The sequence below is a fragment of the Mytilus trossulus genome, chromosome 2, assembly GCF_036588685.1.
Source record: "Mytilus trossulus isolate FHL-02 chromosome 2, PNRI_Mtr1.1.1.hap1, whole genome shotgun sequence".
Lineage (NCBI taxonomy): Eukaryota > Metazoa > Mollusca > Bivalvia > Mytilida > Mytilidae > Mytilus > Mytilus trossulus.
The window spans coordinates 102,109,007-102,132,989 of record NC_086374.1 but is presented as its reverse complement, the minus strand read 5'-3'; the positions used below and the strand labels follow the sequence as shown (position 1 = coordinate 102,132,989).

General features: G+C 31.9%; 1 protein-coding gene across 1 annotated transcript in view; it reads right to left on the bottom strand.

The window, feature by feature from the left end:
- Positions 1-208: 208 nt before the first annotated feature.
- The window catches only part of LOC134706172 (uncharacterized), a 24,221-nt gene continuing 446 nt past the window's right edge, over positions 209-23,983 (bottom strand). The window contains exons 2-15 of the mRNA XM_063564881.1: positions 22,857-22,983; positions 22,405-22,476; positions 21,581-21,761; positions 20,419-20,513; positions 18,847-18,921; positions 17,981-18,044; positions 15,835-16,079; positions 13,786-13,869; positions 8,462-8,582; positions 7,894-8,084; positions 6,739-6,812; positions 5,598-5,670; positions 1,688-1,887; positions 209-335 (exon numbers count right to left, since the gene is read on the bottom strand). Of these exons, the coding sequence (XP_063420951.1) occupies positions 215-335; positions 1,688-1,887; positions 5,598-5,670; positions 6,739-6,812; positions 7,894-8,084; positions 8,462-8,582; positions 13,786-13,869; positions 15,835-16,079; positions 17,981-18,044; positions 18,847-18,921; positions 20,419-20,513; positions 21,581-21,761; positions 22,405-22,476; positions 22,857-22,983 (1,723 nt within the window). The 3' untranslated portion in view covers positions 209-214. The remainder of the gene's footprint in view (positions 336-1,687; positions 1,888-5,597; positions 5,671-6,738; positions 6,813-7,893; positions 8,085-8,461; positions 8,583-13,785; positions 13,870-15,834; positions 16,080-17,980; positions 18,045-18,846; positions 18,922-20,418; positions 20,514-21,580; positions 21,762-22,404; positions 22,477-22,856; positions 22,984-23,983) is intronic.

The window sequence follows — 23,983 nt, the reverse complement described above, 5'->3', positions numbered from 1 at the left end:
AAGTACTGCATTATAAAGAAATGATACGAAAAAATATTTTAAACTTAGAACAAGACGTTTATTTTCAGTTTTTCAGTTTATGTTAGCACTATATTACATCGATGTGTTCACATGATGTTGGTAAGATAAAAAAAAAAAAAGACTTACAGACATTTTCGCAAACACATGAGGAACAAATAACTCTTTCGTACACAAATTGTCTATTAATTTTATTTTATATTTTTGTTCCACAGGAAACCCGATTTGACTCACAATTACAGTATCCCATATCAATAATAATGTTCTTTGAGTCAAAAGGAATGGCAGCATCAAATGAGCTTTTGTCTTTGGTTAACCTGTAATGAACATACATGTGCCAGTAACTTAAGACGCAAATCCAAGTTACTTGAACATACAAATATGCCCCTTAACGGAAAATATTCTCAACACTTAAGGACGATGATCTATAATGTATAAGCTTATTATTTTTATCTTTTGATAGGTTGACATACGTATACATTATTTTTTTAAAGTATTTAGCGTATCCGTTCTCTATTAGCTCGAATCCGTCTAATAAAAGTACTAATTATTGTTCTACGTTTCGTCTACCAGGGCTTCTACTTTCTGTTATAAACTTAATGTTAACCAATGACCTCTGCCTGAAATATGTCTGACGTTGACAACAACAAATACCGAAGCTAACGAAATATATTCAGAACAGAAAGTAAAACTGAGCATTGTCAAATGTTTGTTAGCAAGGCGTGGATATATCTGTATAAAGACAAATTGAATGTTAAAGGCATGTACACTATATTTTTGGTTGATGTTTTCTATGTGTAATAATTTAATGAGTTAAGCCTAGTTTTACTGATGTTTATAGTTTGGCCTTATGTTGTTCTGTTGTTATATTGTTCCAGGTTAGGGAAGGATAGGCACCTTCAAACTAGTTGAATCCCGCCACAGTCATAAGCTTGTAACTCAATGGTTTAATCTAATGAGTTAAGCCTAGTTTTACTGAGGTTTATAGTTTTGTCTTATGTTGTTCTGTTGTAATATTGTTTCAGGTGAGGGGAGGATAGGCGATTTCAAACAAGTTGAACCCCGTCACAGTCAGAAGCTTGTAATTCAGTGGTTGCCGTTTGTTGCTGTGCAACATATATTTCCGTTCATTATTTAGCACATTAATTAAGCAGTTTTTTTTTATAAATAGATTTACTCTTTATGTTAATTTAGTGTTTATGTAAAAGAAAATGTTGAAGAATCTTCATTAATTTTTGCAATAGATCAATTTCTAAATTCATTGATACGCTATATTTTCCCTTTTTTAAAATTCTAATTATTTGTAACGTAAAATTGGGTGCAACTATATTGTTTGTTCTTTCGTCGATTTTTGTAAGGCTTATTAATTAATTTTTTTTTTGTGTTTTAACGCCCTTAAGAACCGTTTTAGAGCTATTTTGTATCGAACAGTTTGGGTGAAAGAATCCAGAGTGCCCGACGTAAACCACTGACCTTCGATAGGAAAACTGACAATCCTAGTCAATCAATGCACCAGCTTGAGCTGGATTCAAACTCACAATATTTTTGTTGACTGGCTACTGATTCCATTTTATTTCTATTTTGAATATTTTAAATTTGAAAGCTTTGTATATTTTAGTCAATTGTAAACTGTATTCGTGGACATTATTTATTTGTACAAACAACTTACGTCCATGTTCGAAGAAACGCCGACTCCTTTTGTCCTTGACTGGAAACATAACCAACACCAGGAATCTCAATCCAAGTGTCATTCCCACAAATTCCGCCAGGAGGATTTAGATCTTTGTTAATTATTGACAAAGTTACATTCATGTCCACATATGATCTGTTGATATCCACTGTTATATTTGAACCAGTTAAAACTGTTATCTGTAGTTAGTCGAAATGCATAAAAAAAGATCCACATAAAGCAAAAATGTCTTTCATTCAAAGTCATATGATACTTCATATCTAGACATGAATATATCTCATATAAATTAATGGCGAACTTATACTTTAAAACAGGTGTACATGTTATTTCGTTTAGAAGAAAACCCCTTATCATATCGACATCTGTAGAAATGTAATCCTATTAAAATAAATTGTGTAATGCAATTCTTATGCAATGATCTTAGCTACGAAGCCTCTCATTAAAATTTCAGCCACCGAACAGGTCAAGTTTGAAGCGAAAACTGTCATGCAATATAGTAAACATATGTGACCTGAACATATTTACAATAAATACAATATGTAAGGTGCATCATCAGATCCCGCACAGCCAGAAATCTCCCCTTTTGCAAGGGTTTTACTGCCGGTCGGAAAAACTATAGAAAATATCAAATAAAATCTACTAATTATTCAGTATTCACTTGTGAAAGATAAATAGATACTTTAAGTAATGTAAAGAAAGACAAGTTAAGTTCAAGACAGCACTTCAAAAATAAGTCTTAAGATGGCATGGTTTTTGAATGTAGCAGGAATTAAATTAATAAATTTATTTGCAAAGGAGACGAAATTATTTATTATTGTAAATTTGATCAACTTTACCTTCTGATTAAAACAGCACACTCTGGAGGCGTACAATTAATAATTATAAGGAGTTAAAAAAAAACCACACAAATAGTAAGTATAAGCAGAGAAAAAATTTGGATTTTCACTCATGTGTGAACATTTTGAAAAAGGTCGCTCCTCCTATCATTACTACAGTCTTTTATGCGGGTAGTCAAGGTCAAAGATGTTACTGGCAGTTAGACCATGTTGACTATACAGGATCGAAATTTCAGTGGACTTCGTCCGTAAAAAATAGAAGTGGCAACTCACTGACTTTGGTTTTACTTTTTGAGCTCCACATATCCTGCGTGGAGTTAATTGAAGGGAATTTCTTCTTTGGCTAGAACTTTGATTTATATATGATAGACCATTTGCACCTCAACGTGTCTGTACAAATGTAAAATGTTGACTTAAAGAGTATGATGATTACATGAACACAGTAGAACAACTGGCACTGGTCTGAATCAAACAATTGTCGGGGAACAATTGAATATTTCCCTCCATTGAAAAATAATAAATCAAAATAATTGGAAGAAGAGTTTCATTTTATTTATTCCTTTCAATGACTTTGTCAATTTGCACCAGTAGTCCGTATTTTAGTGGCACCTAGTTATTCAACCCAATATGCTCAAAGTGTCACGTGTGCTGAAGTTATTTATAATTTACATAAAAGGCAGATAGAAGAAAAAAAAACTAAAACTAAAAGATAGTGAGTTGTACAAGTTATTATCTTTTTCTCAACAAAAACTGTACAGGTAATTACTCGTACAATTATATTTGCAAGTAATTACTTGTATAATGGCATCATACAAGTAATTACTCTTACAAAGATTTTGTACAGGTAATAACCTGTACAAAATAATAAAATGTACACGACATATATATTCAAAGTTTTGAGTAGATAAAGGTAGTATAGCCTGAAATTGTAGCCATATGGATGTTTAACAGTAAACTATATACGTTCTTTATGAAATTAATGAATGACAAATTAAAGTTTTTAAAGTGAAGACTAATTGTAGAGTATACATTCATGACCATACTGAATATTTTTACCTTATGTTGTAACCCATTACATTTTTTAAGATGGTGGCATTCCCTTGTCACCAACTTATGATGTTTATATATCACAACTTGTTCGATTCGCTCGAGTATGTGCCAGTAACTCAACATGCGAATCTAAGAAACTTGAAAATACAAATATGCCCCTTAAAAATATTCTCAACACTAAAGCACGATGATCTATAATGAATAAGCTTATAGAAGATAGAAGAAAAAACAAATAAAACTAAAAGATAGTGAGTTGTACAAGTTATTATCTTTTTCTCAACAAAAACTGTACAGGTAATTACTCGTACAATTATATTTGCAAGTAATTACTTGTATAATGGCATCATACAAGTAATTACTCTTACAAAGTTTTTGTACAGGTAATAACCTGTACAAAATAATAAAATGTATACGACATATATATTCAAAGTTTTGAGAAGATAAAGGTAGTCTAGCCTGAAATTGTAGCCATATGGATGTTTGACAGTAAACTATATACGTTCTTTATGAAATTAATGAATGACAAATTAAAGTTTTTAAAGTGAAGACTAATTGTAGAGTATACATTCATGACCATACTGAATATTTTTACCTTATGTTGTAACCCATTTTACAAGTCTTGCCTTTTCTTATTGTATAATGTTACAAAACAACTTACAAGGAAACGAAACCCGTCGTCTGATTGTTGTACAACTATTGTCCGTTCCGCTGACTTGGATATATATTTTACTTTTGGAACGAATTGTGGCGTTGTGTTCTCACAAACATCTATTTGTACCGCATCATTTCCTTCTTTAACAAATACACCACATGTGACCATTTTCCTGTCGTTCATTTTCCGTTTAACTTCAACCTATTAGTTAGATTTATTTATTACGAAAGAAAAAAAATGGATTTGCAAAGATAATACAAATTGTACCGCTTGTTGCTTTTAACAGAATATTTCACGACGTACCCTTAAACAAAAAAAATCAAATCTACCGGCATAGCAAGTCTTGTAGTTACAACGTTAGGAACATATCCGATATCATCTTTGAAACAGTTTTCCATATCAAAGAGTAAACATACATAGTTATGCTTATATCAATCAAAAGTCTATAGAAAATGTTTTTATTTATATTATTTGGGGGGGGAGGTGAGTTTACTTAAGAAATAATTGATACAAGCTATACTTTATTGTAGTTTTCACATAAGTACGCATTATATTAGTGGTTATTATTATTGGCATGAGTGCTAAAATAACACGAATATAATGATATAATGCCTACCCATGTTAAAACTACAATAACGTATAGCTTGCATCAATTATTACGAGTTTGATTTGAACAATTAATGTAATTTCTATGTCCACAGTGTACAGTACAAGTATAGCCCGTTTGTGAAGGCTCTTCCAGTCTTCCTGTTTCTTTGTTTACAAAGCAAACGACTGGCAATGTGTTTTTGCACAGTTAGGGGTTTTTAACACCGAGCATGAACGTTGTCGTATCTAGGTCAAATATGCCAATTGCGAATTGTAACACATTATAGTAATAATAAATGTATTAGTAAACAGCATGTGCATAATATGAGAGTTTGCAAGTGTTTTAAGTTTATGAAATTTATTTAATGCATGACAATTAGATAAAATTATTTTTTCTGCAGTATAAAATATACGAATGTGTAATTTTATTTTATTGGATTTCGAGGATGGTTTTATGAGACTGTCATTAAAGTGAGAGAACCAGGTTTAATCCACCATTTTCTTCATTTGAAAATGCCTGTACCAAGTCAGGAATATGACAGTTCTTGTCCATTCGTTTTTTATGCGTTTTGTTATTTGATTTTGCCATGTGATTATGGACTTTCCGAATTGATTTTCCTCTGAGTTCAGTATTTTTGTGATTTTACTTTTTATCTAATAAGCGAAAGGAGCACATCATATTAAATCTCTATACAAGACTAGCTCACACATTTTTCAGATACTCAAATTATATACATATTTATGTAAATAAATATCAACGTACCTCCATAGAAGGCACGTTATGTGTTCGATACAGAATCAAATTTAGATACTGTCCTTGTTGGATACTTAACGTTCTGTAAAACAGGGAGTGTGTCAATGGACATATGAATTGAAGCAGTTTCTAGATTGTACAAACTTTAAGTTAAAATGATTTCCACAAAAGGTGCAAAAATAACTTTTGTTATCCATTATTTCGTCAATATATTCATAAATACAGTATTTTCCATTTTTATGAGAGAGATTAAAAAAAAAGAGTCTTATTTACTCTGTGGCAAACTTCAAATTGCAATTTACACAGTTAATCTTATTAATACATAAACTTGATATTTTTTTGTATTGTGGAATTCGGAAAATTTGGTTAAGCTCGTCAAATTCATTCCATATATGTTTGGATTTAGAAAGGCTGAACGTAATATTTGAACAACTGTAAGCACCTACAGTAAACAACGATACTGACATAAAGGGCGTGCAATGTAAGGGTGTGTCTCAAAATAGTACTAATCGTATATGAATACTGACTTGGAAAAAGTTTAAATTGTCTGGTTTATTTGGTATACTTACCTGAATGATTTTTTTTCAACATATTAAATATATTGTTGTTTAAATCAAACTTGTATTTCTAAATAAAGGTAAAAACAAAAATTGAAAATTTTGTTATATAATTTAGACTATTATACTCCAAGAATTTTAATTTTAATGTTAATGGTTTAGATATTCCCGCGAAAGTGTGTGTTTAATCATTGTTAACATGAACAACGACTATAAAGTAAGTGTACATCATGTACATTGTAAAAATAGTATTTTTCTTTTAATTAACATCTGCTTAATATGTAAGCTGCATTTAATTCAGAAAAAAAATCCCGTTTTACTGGATTAGAATAAGTCTTTTTGGTGTTATCGTGGGAATGAAGTTGATGATTCCTTTTACGTTCTTTCGTACCTTTCGTCAAAATGTATGGAAGCTCTAATATTCGATAAAACAGATTTATTGGAATTCAAAGTTCATTGTTGAAGGCCGTACGGTGACCTATAGTTGTTAATGTTTGTGTCATTTTGGTCTTTTGTGAGTAGTTGTCTCATTGGCAAGCATACCACATCTTCTTTTTTATACTATAGATTTTCATATTAACAAAACTACTCACGAACTATCAAACACTCGAATACTGTTCCCCTCTAACTTACAGGAACGAAAAACATCATGTGAAGGGATGTAAGGCTATAAATAAAATACAAGCTATACATTTTTTTCTCTTTAAGTATAGTTCTTCATAAGGACCATGCAGTCGTATAACAAAGGGTGGTAAAGTAAAAATTTCCAAAGTTCTTTATTTTTGGGAATTGACTTCCTTTATTATTTTTAGAAATACAAAAAAAAAAATTTTTCGTAAAAATAAGGTTTGTGAAAATTTTTGGTCTAAATTTCCCATTACTGTCCATTTCAGAGTACTATACATGCATAGTAATGTGACCCACTTTGTTCATTTCCAATTTTTTTTTGCAACTGTTAATAAGAAAGTTATAATCTGTATTTATAAGACAAACAATACTTTTTTAAGTTTAAAGAAAAAAAAGTAATGATAATGATCGTGAAATATGAAATATAAGACCTCAGAATATTGAATTAATCATCAGTGGAATTATCCCAATTACCTCCCTTAGAAGAATGTTTACATAGAGGGCGATGTTTCAATGGCTGCCAATGTTGACAAACAGACGACACATTGTCCATTGCAGAAGTTTACTGGGGGGAAGTGTGGGTTTTCTGCTACATTTGCCAGAGAAAAAGAATATGTGAAACTTTCTGAATGTACCAAAAACATTTCAAATCATTTAAAGTCTTGCAAGTTGCCAAGTGGCCACCAATCGAAATTAACGTTGATGTATCTTTGGTAATGGTGTGTTCCGTTTTGGAAAAATATATTATATTTAAGTTAAATTTATATTGAATAGAGAGTGTGAACGTGTAGCACGTTCTTTGAACTAAAAGTGATAAAAAGATTCCGATGATACAATGGTGTCGTCGTTGAAAGTGTAAAATGTATTTTAGTATCATATAAAAGCATTTAATATTAGTCCTTTCGAGTTGTTACACTTGAATAGAACAATTATACATAAGCCGTGCAAGTAAATCATTTAACAAAAAACACGTTATGATACAGCTTTTATAAAGAGAGCTGCATGCTATACTTCCTCCTTTGATTTGAAATCATAATTTGGTTAGTTTAAAGACAGATATCTCTGTACACTATTTCTGTATATCAATTACTACATGCTTTTATTAAATTACATATACATACACCAATGTGAACGATCGGTAGACTGTAATCGTTAAACATCGGATAATTCAGATTCCTTAATCGTTGAAATATTAATGTGTCAGATGACTTGTAAAAAGAGTGTGGTTTTATATGGACAGGTATTTTAGTTGTATACTTTCCTGTCGAGGAATCGAATTCAAAACTGAAGGCACACGTTGTTACATTACGACCTGGAATTATAATGAACAATAATTCATTATTATAGTTAATGTATTCAATCAATGGTAAAATGCGGATCTGTACAATCTGCTTTAAATGCATAAATCAAATAAGTCGTTTATATAGATAAGACCGTTTGTTTTCCTGTTTGAATGGTTTTACACTTGTTATTTTTGGCCCTTTATAGCTTGTTGTTCGGTGGAAGCTTAGGCTCCGTATTGAAGACCGTACCTTGACCTATAATTGTTTACTTTTATAATTTGTTATTTGAATGGAGAGTTGTCTCATTGGCACTCATACCACCTCTTCATATACCTATATATATTACTGAACGAGCTATGTATAAAACAACATTGCGAAATTATTTCGGAAGCATTAATATGTATACCTGTACTTTCTATTTGTACGCCAACAGAAAGTTTATCTAAAGGATCCAAGCTGATCAATGGAAGCGTTGATTCTACTGTAACAATCTGTTCTATTGTATGAGTTATTCTCTGGGGTGATACCTGCGTGCAAATATGACAAATGTTCGACCGTATGAAATATGAATTGAAAATATAACTTTTTAATAAGTGTACAATACCAGTAAATACAATGCAGTCAATCTAGCCTGACAAAACGTTGGAATTTTCCATCGGTCATTGCCGACATTCACCCTATTACCATCGACTTGGAACAGTCAAATAACAACATATACAATTAAATTTGTCAAGAAATAACCAATGATGGTTATAGTGCAGCGGCGAAATCTGAAAAGACGCTTAGTTAAGGAGTTTAATGCACCATAAGAACACACACCTGCATTTTTTTTTTAAATGAAAGAATACATATTAAACTTATATTTTAAACATGCCGTAAGAAAATCGTATGGTCGAATTTCCGTAAAAATGGCTTTTTAGAGCGTTATGTAGTGTATAAAAAAAAATTCACTGATACACTAAAATGTTAATTATTATTACGAATCACATTATTACGGCTATTTTTTAATTTGATAATGTAAGAATATATAATTGACGATAAAACTAGTCAATAATTGTTTTAAAAATATTTACCATCAACATTTTAAAAACCGTTTTACTTCAGTAGTTGTGGTTAACACAATTTTTACCGGTTTCCGTTAATAACAGGATAGTTATAAAACACTTCATTTGTGTTTATTTGGCATAAATATACACTTCGATATTTACTTTATGCAAAACAACTTTCGTTTGGAACATTTCTTATTCGATTTATAAGATTTTTTTAATTTGAATAGAACACATCAATCTGTTACACAATTTATATAATTCCGGAATTACCGTCCGGGACGTTTATTTTTGTTTAATCCTCACTCCGTTCAGTTCTATCACTGTACAAGCCAAATGTCGATTGGCAGTTCACATTAAAATTGTTTAATTAATATCAGTTTAAGGGTTTATATTTGTCTTTACACTAGTTTTATATTTGCTTTGTTGTTGATTTCATTGTTTTTTTGTTATTTTGAATACCCAGAGTGGTAATAGATTGGTTTTTTTTTATCATTGTTTACATTGTGTTAAGTAATCGCTTAAAAAATATTCCGGATCTGTTGTGTAAATTTTCCTGATAATGTCACAGTTCGGTAGTCCTTTAAAACTTACCCCAACAAGTGCTAAGAGAGGGAAGTCTTCCTTAGATTGGCTGGAATGCATTATTTGTCAGATTAAAAGCCCGGAAAAGTTATATATTTTCACTGACAAAGGCAAAGTTAAAAGCTAGATTCTGCTTACTGGTGTAAGATTTACAACAAGATCTATGATATTTAACATCAATATTTTCTGAAATATTTTTATTAATAGAAGAAAACTCTTTTACATTCTTCAAATAAATCTCATCTTTCCGTAGTTTAGTAGCTTAAGCAGAATCTATCTTGTTATAAACAAGAATAAATGTAAATGGAGGAGTATATAGGTGGTGCTAGCATTTTTTCACCTGCTGCAAGCACATCTAGATCAGAGTGGTATTCCTGTATTTTTTGTAAGAACAAAACTTAAAAAAGATGCTAAATTGCACTAAGTGGAATCAGAAGACAGAATTAAGAATATACTTGAGGCAGCTAGAAATAATTCGGATCATGAAATTGAGTCAACAGTTTTACTGAAAATGCCCTTTATCATTCGGCCTGTATAACTAAATATCTACTGAAAACACCACACAAAGTAAAAGCAGAATCTTGGATCAAAACAATAAGTGGAAACATTAAATGCGCATGGGTTTTGCAGTTCGTATGATGAGGTAAGGCGTTACCTAACAAGCTTATCAAGTCATGAAATTGATAGGATCAAAAATGGCGTGTATGTTCCAAACGGTATTGTACCGCTGTCGTCCACTGGTTGTCTTATCCAGGAAGGATTAGATAACATTGACATAAACACGGAAACGGTGGATGGCAAGGATACTTTCCATTCTATGGGTAGGGCGGTTTTCCAAATGCAGACTGAAATGTGCTGAACAGGTTAAATTTAAACGAGGACAGGAAAAATCTTTACCAGTTGACGAGCAGACAATGTCTTTGATAAACTGTGTACCATTCAACAAGCCAAAGGAGCGTCCTGAGCCTCCCCGTTGTGAGAATGCATATAGTGATATACAATCTTGTTCAGAAAGATGGCAAATTGTCGAGAGGATGTAACAGTTGAAAAGTTCTGTCCTATTCAATTGGCCCAATCCCAACATCCATGTTCCATGACGATGGTACAATGCGCAAAACTTGCAAGGCAGATTTAGCTCACATACTGGAACAGGATGTAGTAGTCTGTCAAATCCTTCCAATATTCGATGTATCCCGAACCACCCATATAAGAGATGGCATGGTATTATTGCAATCTATTAATGCAAAAAGGTTTAAAACATTTGGTGAATTGGCTTTAGATTTTGTCCGCAATAAGGTTGCTTGCTTTCAATATGTTTCAGTGGCTGCTGACATTTTTGATAGATATGACATCCAAAATTCCATTAAAAGCTCTGAACGGGAATTTCGATATATGACAGAAAATAGTTGTCTAATGGATGGACAAAAACTGTACCTTGCTGGATCATTTCCCAATCCAGAAATAGTGAAAATAATAAGTCCCAAAGGTATATCAGATTGCAGTGAAATGTCAAGTACCCAAGAAGAGGCAGATACACGTATTATTCTGTATGCATTGAATGCTGACAAACTGTACAGGGAAAACGGTGTAAACGGTCGCATTATTGTAAAGTCTCCGGATACGGACGTGCTAGTAATTTTAATACATTATTTCCCACAGGTGACTCATATATCTGAATTGTGGTTTCAAACAGGTATGATCACTAGCATTAAGGATTGTCGGCATTATATTCCTGTTCACGAGCTGTGTGGGTCGTTAAAATCAGTTTTGTGTAAAATCTTACCAGCTGCACATGCTATTACAGGATGTGATACTACATTGTCTTTATTTCGCATAGTCAAGAAATCCATGCTAAGGGCATTAAAAAAAGCGCCTGTTGATTTTAATGACTTGTCCCAGATATCTTTATTAGATTTAGAAGATTCAGTAGCCGTCAGTCGGAAACTCGTAACTAGACTTTATGATCCTAAAGGAAAGTCCAAACGCTGCCATAATAATCTGAACAGTTTCCAGGTGAAATTAGCCACATGTAAAGATTCTAGCTTGGTCCGACTCCCTCCTTGTGAAGCATCTTTAAAACAGCACGTCCTTATGTCTTCTTTCCAAACCAAAATCTGAATTCCTGCACATATCGCTAAGTCTGCTAATGGATCGCTTCTACAGTTTGGTTGGAAAGAAGGAAAGTGTGGTCTTGAAACTGTCTTGTTTGAAGGTCAAATGTCATCTGACTTCCTTTAAGATTTGGTGTGCACATGCAAAGGAAAATCAGTTTGCAGTAAAAGTTGTGTGTGTTTTGAACAGAATTTGTCCTGTACTGAACTTTGTCAATGTCAAGCATCAGACCTTTGTAAAAACATCAATACACACCTGGCAGATATAGATGATGATGATGATGCTTCATTACCTGACTTATTTACGTCTTAATAATGCTAATTCATACATACACTTGTTTTGCTTTTAGTTTTTGTCCACCTTTTCTGTTGATTTAATATACGTTTAGTTTACTTTGACACTGAAGCTATTTCCGTTTATTATGAAAGGACGATCGAGCATTCCGAATGTTAAAAATCGTCAAAAAACGTTGATATGATGGTAACATATTTTATAAACTTTATATGAATACATTTTGATTTTACAACAAACATATTAATGGCAGCTTTTATCTGAAAAAAAATGTAAAAAATTTACGAAAGTAACCATCATGACCATTAAAACTGAAATCAATGAAATTAACTTGTATGCCTCCTTTACCTGACTTTAAACTTTTGTAAAGTAGCAAGTCGTCTTCAGACTTCATTTTTATGGAAAAAAAATATTACCAAAATTCAAGGTCATCCTTGTATGGAAACTAAATGAAGTCATAAATAAACAAAATGTATCATATAACGAAAACGTTAATTTTAACGGTAAAAATGACGTGTTTAGAAAAAAAATAGTATTCCCAACAGGTTCCATATGTGTTGAATGAAATATTGTCCCCTGACTGTTTAATATGTTGTATGTTCCTAAGTTTAGCCCAAAATAGACAGTAAAGACAAAATTTTGTAATATTCAATTGTTGACCTTTGACCTCAATTATGCAAAATTCCGACCACTTCTCATGCTTACGGCATCATTAATATTAAAGTTAACAATTTTATCTTTTTAATGATATATAATGTAGCCGTGTGTTCGGTGGGTGCATTAAAAAAAATATTTTTGGATTCTACCGCTGGTCTATTAGTTGAAAACATATTTTTCGATAAAAGGGACGATTTCAAATTCCCAATTGTGAACTTTCCATTTCTATGTAGCAGCATTCCAGCAGAGACGGTATATGGATTATATATATATATATCCCAATTGAAACGATGTTCTAATTATGAATTAGTTTATAAAGGAATGCTGCTTAAAAGAAAGCTATTTAACCAACTCTTCAAAATGGTGAAATTGACATCATTCCTTCGTTAATTTTAAGTACGCCATCACGAGTTGGTTGACCGTTATGGAATATCCGTTTCACAGATGATATCGGATATGTTTGGTATGTTATAACATTAGCAATACGACGGGTGCCACATGTTTAGCAGGATATGCTTACCCTTCCGGACACCTTGGGTTACCCCAGGTGTTTGGTGGGGTTCAAGTTGACTAGTCTTTATATTTCTATGTTTTGTCTTGTGAACTTATATTTGTCAGATTTTCTTTTAAACATGTCGTTGTCAGTTTATTTTCGATCTATGTATTTGAGTGTCCCTTTGGTTAACTAAAACTATAAAACTATTATGTTTTAACACGAAAATGATTTTTTAAATATGTTTCCCTCGGAAGGATCTGTCTCTTTAAAATCAAGTAAGTTGCGTTTGAGCTTCTGTTACATCTAAATTTCGGTAGCTAGTACCATTGAAAAAACATAAACTTATAACTGATAGTTTATATAAACTGCCCACACGTAGTATTCTCTTCTTTTTCCATTCTTATGACTAAGAAATCTCAGTATGCTAAGTTATGCATACTACATCGTATGGTCATGTCAAAAGTATGACATTGAAATTGATTTGGTTTATTATGTTTTCGCCAAAAAAAAATAAAGAAGAAACAATTGTATGTATAAATATACCTTCATTCCTACCCAGTAACCATTGCTGTTGACATGTTCAACGTTTGAATCGTTACTACAGGTCACTTCAACTTTGCATCGAAGCTGGAATAAAATGAAAATCATCTGAGCAGGTAAATGTAGTTCTTCACAACGTGATAACGTACAGATATCGAAGTAGATCAGAAAACCGCACATACGGTACAACTCAATTTTATTGTACTGCTTACCAAATATAGAATCATTCTCTTTGGTAGTATTTTAGAAATATATGACGAATTGCTGTTTCCTTAATTCAGCATATATAAATTTCAAATTATCTGTAATCAGGAACAATGTTTCCGCAACCAACTCGTTACACCTCATCACTGTCAAACCAATAGTCACTCTGTTCAGTAATGTCTGTGAAAGTGTAATACAAAAATAGGACGAAAGGCAAAATGACATAGAAAGTGACTGCAATATTTAGATTGAAGTGTTATGACTGAAAATGTATTATAATTTGTTTTAAAAAATTAGAAATCTAAAGATAAGGGCTAATCAGAAAATGAAAATCGAAGAACAAAGAAAGACTTGGTTGAAAAAAAAACGGCCATTGAAAATCTTTAATTTGACTCTCTTTTTTAAGGTGAAGGTGGTATCCAACACCTCGACTAATCTCAATTTGACTCATTTAATTTTCATAAAAGTTTGACAAAATGTTTACTTTGACCCTTTTACAAAAAAAAAATTAATTTTCAAAAATTTGACCCAACCTCTTTATCAGAAAAATTGGTTGGTTATATAGCATTTGGAAAAAGCACTAGATTTTAATCATTGTGAAGCTCAAATTTCCTTAACAGTATAATGTGATTAAAACATTTAGCTGATTTTACAGAGTTATCTCCCTGTACTGTTAGGTACCACCATAAACAGTGTTTTTTTTCAGGGATTTAGATTATAACAAAATTATATCTGCTATACCGCTGTACCCACATTTTTGTCAAGTTCGTTTTGCTCAACTATTTTTTGCATTCTTTGCGACCGTCATACACGTAGGAGGTTTAGCTAGCTATAAACTCAGGGTTAATCTACAACTTTCTATACTTTCCGCTTCGAATTTTCCTTGGAGTTCGGTACTTCTTCTATTTCACTTTTTTCTCGTATGGAATTTTTAGTCAATTGGATATTTTTCAAGCATCCATATTTAACTTAATGACCAAATTTTCAAATATTTAATTTTTACGTTGATTTTTCATGTAAATATGTTCGACAAATCCATACATAAAGATTTTACAAAACACATTTCATAAATAAAGATATATGTCAACTCCAGACGAAATATAACTATCCAGAGTGAACAAATATTAAAGTCGACAAAATAATTTGGTGAGTTATTATTCTCTTGATTATATGATAAGAGCAAACATCGAACTTGTATGCCGTTAGACAAAAGAATAAAGTTTGGTAAATATGTCATAGAAAATATCAGTAAAAAAAATTTAAAAACAACACGTTTTATAATTTCTTGCGTCCGAAGCTCTTTTCTGGATTTACCTTCATCAGGAACGCTCAAAGCCAAACGTTAGACATCCGACGATTGATAAGTACCGAAACCGTTGAAGAGCTATAAGTCAAAATCAAATAAAATAAATAGCCACATTCATCTAAAGCCAACTTTGCCTCAGGAAGTTGAAACCTAAGTTTCTTAATAATTCAAAATTTTAAAACGTACAATTTAAGTAAAGTTTGTTAAATCATGTCATGAAATACTGACTACTGAACTGATAACCCTCGGGGATTAATAGTCCACCAGCAGAGGTATTGACCCAGTGATGTTAAATAATTGAAAACAACACGTTTTAAAATTCTTGCGTCCGACACGCTTTTAGTAAATGAGCCGAATGAAGAAGTCGTAGGATAATAAAGGACAAAAACTAAAATAACATCAAACGAAATGATATGGAGTGCATTACAAAGATCAAATGAATATTGCGGAAATAAATACTAGGGAAATTGCTCATCGGTTTATTAAAAATGGTCAAAACCATTGCAAATGGATACAGAATTAAAGAAATAATATGTACAAACCATTTTATTGAGATTTCCTTGAAGATTAATTGTATCCAATATTGCAACACGTTCATATGAACTCAAGGTGCTAACTAATGCAATACCATTGTTGTTGTTCAATGGAAAACCATCAATTGTCCAAGCCACATGGTACTGAACATCTGTCCTTAATGTGGAAGTAAGGATCGAACAATTAAATTTTACTTTTCTGTCACTGTCAACATATGGTCCTCCAAGTCGTGCATTCAATAGTATATTACAAGCTGAAAAAGTAAAACTTGAGATTAAAAATGTATAACATGTGATAAGAAAATTGAGAACATATGTGTTAGAGCTCGATGAACTTCATATCAAAAAACTTAAAAGTTCCACCAATATGTTTTTGTCAAAATTGACGTCTTCGAAAATAATTTAAAAAAATGACCATATCTGGTTTAATAACATATTCTATTAAATCGAGATAATAACTGTATGCCGTACAGATTGTTAAAAAAGATAACCATGGTATCGAAATCTAAAAAGAAAAAGTCCATTAAAACAGATAAAACCAAACGTTCACAACAAATGGAACGAGTGAAAACCGACTGACAAAATTTTTAGATTATGCCCCCTTTCCCGCGGGACTACCGGAAGTATCTCTTCAATGTCACTGGCTTTCCCACTGTTCCCTAATTTGACAGACTATCTCTGAAGTCTTGTGACAGCATGTTCGTCTTTTGTGTTTTTAGATAAAGAGATATGTCTTCCTTGAATAGGATAATGTAATAATAATTAGGATCCCGCAGCCAAAATGATTTCAACATGACCAAAATTAAAAATTCAAATAAACATACAAATGAGTTCAACCTAAGCTAGACACCAAAAACGTTGAATTTGATATTAAATTTGACAAACTTGCCAACGAAAAGTATGTATGTAGTTGATAAAATATTGAAAAAGACCCGAATATACTGGTATGTGTTCCATAACACAAATCTTATATAGAAAACATATCCGTAAGTTGATAAAATACATATTAAACGAAATACAATTTTTTTGGAAAACAAGACATTGAAACACTTAAAATAATTTTTGCGTCAAATCGCATCTCATGACCAACCTGCACCTGCACCTGTTAACCGTATTTGATTAACCTAAATTGCTTTGATATATGATACTCGTGTATTCATTCCGGGTATTCAAAGGTATGTCACAAGGCACCACAGTATCCATATCCGCTATTTTACCTATGACAACGTTGTCAGTTACATGTTAATTTCGTTAACAACGCCACGTGGCCTCCTTAGTTTCTAGCGATAATTTTTCCATCTCAAGCGAGAAGCATGATATGAAAATTATCACAAAAAAAGATCAAAGGAAAAATGCACAAAATAGCGATAATACCCCTTATTTTATGGGTAAACATAATCTTCAATGTTTAGCACATGCATGTTACACTACATACAAATCAAATTAAGAGCATATTTTGGTTTAGGATAAACGGTTTTGTATGTTTATATAAACTATGAATATTAATAAGCTGATTGTGTCACTATGATGAATATATTTGTAATCGCACACTTTTCATGTAAATAAGATGTACTATTGGTATTTCTGAATGGTGCCATGTCTGTGATTTTATTATACACAAATCAAACACTTTACGATACATACAAATCCTATTGTTACACAGATTACTTGTAAAAGAGGGACGAAAGACACCAAAGGGACAGTCAAACTCGTAAATCTAAAACAAACTGACAACGCCATGGCTAAAAATGAAAAAGACAAACAGAAAAACAATAGTACACATGACACAACATAGAAAACTAAAGAATAAACAACACGAACCCCACCAAAAACTAGGGGTGATCTCAGGTGCTCCGGAAGGGTAAGCAGATCCTGCTCCACATGCGGCACCCGTCGTGTTGCTTATGTGATTACAAATCCGGTAAAAAGTCTAATTCGGTAGGTCAAATTCATGAAAGGGAAGGGGACCTGTAACCTGTTTAAAGATGCAAGTTTATAAGTGATATTTTGGGTAATATAGTATTTTTGGGTATTTATTTTTTAAACGCACTCTTTTCGTGAATGTTTTTTACAATTTGTCTCTCTAAATGGTCAATTTCTAATCATTTGTTTTATTTAATTTTACACAGATGTAAGACTATAAAACAATACGTACAAATCACATGGTTACACAGATCACTTGTACAACATTGTGTTCGGTCGTCTGGTGCTAAACATTGCTGTAATATTGAAAATGGCTTCAATGTTGTTTTTAATAGCCTTATGTCTAGAGATAAAAAACGATGTAAACAAAGGCAACCGTAGTATACCGCTGTTCAAAACTCATAAATCCTTGGACAAAAAAAAAACAACAGGGTAACAAACTGTAAAAAACTAAAAACTAATTGTTTGGTAACAAATAAAACACTTGCAACTGTAAAATATCTAAAGACGATAAAAATTTCACATATAAATCATTTAACCATGTTAACTAAATCTGCGTATTGCTGTATGTTTAATATATTTTATAATGGGAAGACGAATAAAGGTTGGTTGAAAATCACATGTTAAACAGTATCAGTGCCGTGTGAGAAACCTAGCTATGGCCTTTGTCTTGTTTATAGTTTTATTTAGTTCATTTGCATGTTTCGGAGTTTAGTGTAAGTTAACCGTTCGTTTTCTCATTGTGTAGGGATCAGCTGAAGAATGTTCACTTTGTGTTTAAGATCCACGGGTGGCCTTTGGGTGTTTAATGCACTTTGGTCTATTTTTTTGTCTCTTTTACATATTAACCGTTTCCATTCACAATAATAGTGTACCACTTCAGTGTCTAATTATGGTTAAAACTGCATATTTGACAGATGGTAGAAAGTTTTAAGACATTTTTTTCGAAAAACAGTCGAAGTTTGTTGAATGCTCTTTTGAAGGATTGTCTCTTTGACACATTCTCCGTTTCCATACTAAATTTTTGTTTCAAGTAAGTTTCAAAATGTTTTAAGATATTGCCCTGTGAATTACAGAGAACATGACAAATCAGCTTACATCTTTGCTTCCACAGCCGGTCTGATATAACGTTCTTTTTGATAATTGGTTTAGAATTTGCTGAGTTACACATTCCTGGAACAAATCGAATTTGCAAATATTTAAGCATCATCAAATGAATGCAAGAAATTAGTTATTGTGCTATTTTAAGACCAACTCATCTCGTTTATAAATGTTCTTACATATTTTGTCTGTCATACAGTCATACATGTACAGATATTAATTTGCAATAAAGCAGCTCTTCCAAGCCATGTCTCTTTGAAATATAACACATATAAAAAATACACCTATGAGTATATAATCAAAATGCTGAATTTTCTGATCGCAAAAATGTTTGTTGAGGTTTGCGAATTAGATTTTTTCTCTTCCAAATGATATGGCGTAAAGATATCTCAATTTATGCAACTGGTGCGGCAACATTGGTACCGTTTATGTTAGTATACGATACGTAGTGTTTGTTCCCACTGTGTCGTTTTTGTTTTACGCAAACACTTTTCCAACAGATTGAATATGATGATCGACACACATAGCGCACAGGATTCGACACACTTAATATTCTAGTCACATATTTTGATACATTTTATTTCAATAAAGGAGAAAAACAACAAATTAAGGTTGCAACTCCGTTGCTCTTTTTCATGGCACATTTTTGGTCTATTGTTCAGCGTTTACATTTCTGATGTTTCTTTTGTCATAAAATCGATTTTGCCATTTTTCAAACTCTAATCCTATTCAAGTAGACAAGATGTTGAAATTATTTACTGCTTGTGTATTAACTAAAAGAATTACTTTTTTTTTTAAAGATTCATAACATTTCCTGTACTCTCAAGTATATTTTCTGCAGTTTCTCATTATTGTTCACATTCACAACGTCTTGTTTTCTTTCGTTTAATTGGTTGATAAGGTCAAACGTTGGATTTTGCAAGTTTTATGAATTTCACCTTTTTCAGAAGTTGAGTTGTGTTCAGTATTTTTGTTAATACTTTTCTATGCTTTAAAATTTTAAATGTTTAGTACTTTTTGGAAAGTTACAGAATTGACTAAAACATACACCCTTTGTGAAATATCTCTAACAACGTAGTTGAAAACACAAGATTTTTAAAATTTCAGAAGCAATATTTTCAATTTCTTAAGTCAATAAGGAGTTAATTTTTATTTTAAATTTGGCCCTAAATTATAAAGAGATGGAAGACCTTTAAGTATAGTAATAAACTGCAACAATAAAAGAACACTTGTTGATTTTCAGTGTCAAATTACACTTTATGTAAACAAAAAGGCAAGATAAATATAGTAAACCAATCATTACATTCAACACATGAACAATTGGTACAATTATTTTGTGAATAAATTTAAATATAGGCAACAGCAGTATACCGCTATTCAAAACTCATAAATCCATGGACAAAAAAACAAAATCGGGGCAAGAAACCAAATACGAGGGAAACGCATTATATACAAGGGGAGAACAACGACACAACACCAGAATGCAACACACACAGAAACGGACCAAGCATTAGACAAAATCCCATGAGAAAAATGTTTTAAATGTTTAAATGTTTTTTAAGCAATTACCTGCCCAGAAGCACACAAACGTATTTGTCGACAACTGTCTGGTCGTTCCTCCTGACTACAAGCAAAACAAATCGTTCCTCCATATTTATTGATAGCTACAACATATAGAACATTCATTAATTTGCATGAAAAACTTTAAAAATAACCAAAACATCAATTCAAAACAAATTATGCTATCGACCTTGAATACTTAAAATATGTAAAAAGTACAAAATTCATAAGATTTGATTTTGATTTTTTTGAATTTTGTGACATACGTTGACAATTATGGAAAAATTGATGAAAAAAAGTGGTGCAGAATAATTGGAACTGTACATGTAAATGCATTTGACTGTTGCCTGATTTTCTTCTTAACTCCATGCTTATCTTAACCAATCATGAAGTTCATTGAAGACAGTACAGACGTCGGAACACCACTGGGTAGACATGGTACACATAATAAATCCTCTGGTTGCTACGAAAAAATTTGATGTTATATGTATCCTTTTTTCATTTTGAATGTGACGGAAATTCTCAACTGAAACTAAGCGTAAACACACAAATAAACGTATCAAATGTACATAGTAACGATTACTTATATTTTGATAAGTAACTTTTTGCTATTTTGAAGGCGTTTTGATTGTAAAATTGAGAGTTTTCGAATCTGTTGGAATTAAAGACGATGTCAGATAAGCATCTCAAAAGCATTTTGGTGTCCTAAAACGATATTATTTGTTATTATTCATCAGTCTTGTCTAAGAATAGAATAAGAATTATTCGGGGAAAATAAGCATGATGCATCCTGAAAGGTCAATACACAGTATTCGCCAACAAATGGGTGTCATTGCAGTATGTCAAATTCCTGATTGTCCTGAGTCGAAATCCGTCATGGATGATCGAAACAATATAATATTATATCATCACAAAGTCCCCCCTCCAAAAAAAAACAAGCAAAAAAACATGAAAACCATTCATTATATTCATTATTCACATACAGAATTCCAGGTATTCAGCGCGTTTCAGGAGAAAATAATAAGTGGCCTGAAAAAATAAACCAAACTCTACCACATACATTACATTCTTATTCAGAAATAATATCATTGATCATTGAAATATATTGTCTTTATCCTTTGGCCTTTGTGTTATTACTTGCGTAGTGATTTCCTATTTTTTTTTCACTTACGTGTCGCTCCGCAAAGGCCATTCATGTTGCAGACGTCTTGCCCGCTACAACATGCATGGCATAATGAAGTATCTCCAAGATCACGTGTATTAGTATAATGTGCCAAATTTCCAACTTCTATGTTCATTTGTGTATCGATTTCATGTGTTTTCCGTTTACCAATAGCTATATCACTGCATTGCTGCAAGATTACAATTGCATAACAATAAGGATATATTATCATACTCGTTTAATTTGAGAAAATGTATATCTAAATAAAAAAATACATAATTGTTTTCATCTGTTGGTCTATTATGATGTTAATCGTTATTAAATGAAGTATATTTAGCGGAATATCTATAGAGATATATAAAACTCATAAATTGGCAATAAACTGACAACGTCATGACTAAAAAGGAAACAAAATAGGTCAACAGACACTGAGATACCCAACAGTAGACAGAACACAACACAAACAAAGCTAAAGACTGAGCTACACGCACCCAACCAAAGCATGGAGATGGTTTCAGGTTTTCTAGAAGAATCATCAGATCCTGCTCTTTGCGAAGCACATGTCCTGTAAAGTTTTAATATGGAACAATTTAAGCACGGTACTGAATTACTCCAATGAAAGTAATAAGGTCAGCTGAGGCATTCGTGAAAGATTTGTTTTACTTCGATAGTCCATGTGTACACCTTTTTAGCTACAACTATGCATGTCTTGCCCTAAAACAAATCTAAGTCGTAAACATCACATCAATTGTTGTTGACAAATAACAATACCAAAAAGGATGAGTGAGGTTAAATATGTAAACCATATTACCATAATTAGTTTGCTTACTCACACCAATGTCTTTGCATCCTAATTTGTAGTAAATTCTTCCCTCTATCGTCTGGAACTTTTCAATGTGACAATTCTTTAAATGAAAAAGGGTAGAGTTGGGATTTTTCAGTCGATCTTCATGATATCCTTGTCTGAATTCAAATACTAGTACCTAAATTTCTTTCAAACATTTTTTTTATGAATTCTTAAAACAAGTGGTAAACCAGTTCCTGAAAAATGCGTGTTTATGAATCAAAATAAATATTATAAACTGGGTAGTTTTGGGGTTTGTTTTTTTTTTGTTTTTAGAGAGAGACAAAAACTTTCGCGTTATTATTCTAGATTTTATAGCAATAAGTAATTTCAACTTCGTGCAAACATCGTGTTATTTTATCATAATGTTGTCGAAATTCACGAAATTTTCTTATAAAACGTTTTTGTTTATTATATTTATAATTCATCAAACTTAATTACCTGGTGGTTTGGACATCTGACAACACGAGTACAATCTTGCGGGAGAGCCACGTGGTCACAATATAGACACAGATTATTTAGAGCACTAGATTTGTGTACCAATAAAGTGGCCACCAAAAGAAGAAACCTTTAAAAATTAAAGGTGTGATCCATGTATTCATTTTACTAAACACAACTCAACACAAATTCAAATGAGTGGTAAGCTTTTGTTATTTTCATGTGGTTGACGTTTGTTTTTGTTACACTTTAGTGTTCCTGTTGTTCCTTTGTTATCTTCCTAGAGTTGATGCATGTCCCGCGGTTTTGGTTTGTAGCCCGAATTTGTGTGGTATGTTTTTTCTCACTCGATTTAATGACTTTTGAACACCGGTACACTACTGTTGCCGTTCTTTATTTACGTTATAATTGTTCTGTTACAGTCGGTAATTTTATCTCTCGTTAAACACCGATTTTATCATTATATATACCTGAAAAGAAGTCACCTATACTTTGGTGACATAAAATATCATAGTAATGCAGTCATTTGATGTAAATTAAGTATTTATTGATAATAAAGTATTTCGAAACAGTAAGGCCTTTTTTTTAACAAAAAGCATGTATAGCCTTAGTAAGTTTTGGAACATCTTTTTGTGTGTTTTGTTTGGGAATCTCTCCATATCCGTAGTTTCTGAGACCATCAGTGTATTGTGATTTCGACACATTTATAAATATTATTAAGAGCTGAACCTGCCTGGCGTACGAAAATGTCAGACTTAATTTCTTATCATCGTTGATTGTCTGTTTTTGTTCTTTATGCCAAATATTTATATGAGATTGATGAATAATAATATTAGAATATTTATCATTTCATATCAGAGCTACAAAAAAAAGGAGTAAGCGATAAAAGAGACACAAATGTACAGCTTTTAAGTTACCTTTCAGTTTGAAACATACTAAACAATGCAGTGAAAACAAACATTAGTGTAATCTCAATTGAATTTAATCATATTTACATGTCGGGTCTATATAGCCAACCATACGGTATGGGTTTTCTCATTGTTGAAGGCCGTACGATTGACTATAATTTCTTACATTTGAATTTTGTTTAATTTGAACTTAGGTTGAAAGTTTTCTCATTGGCCATCATT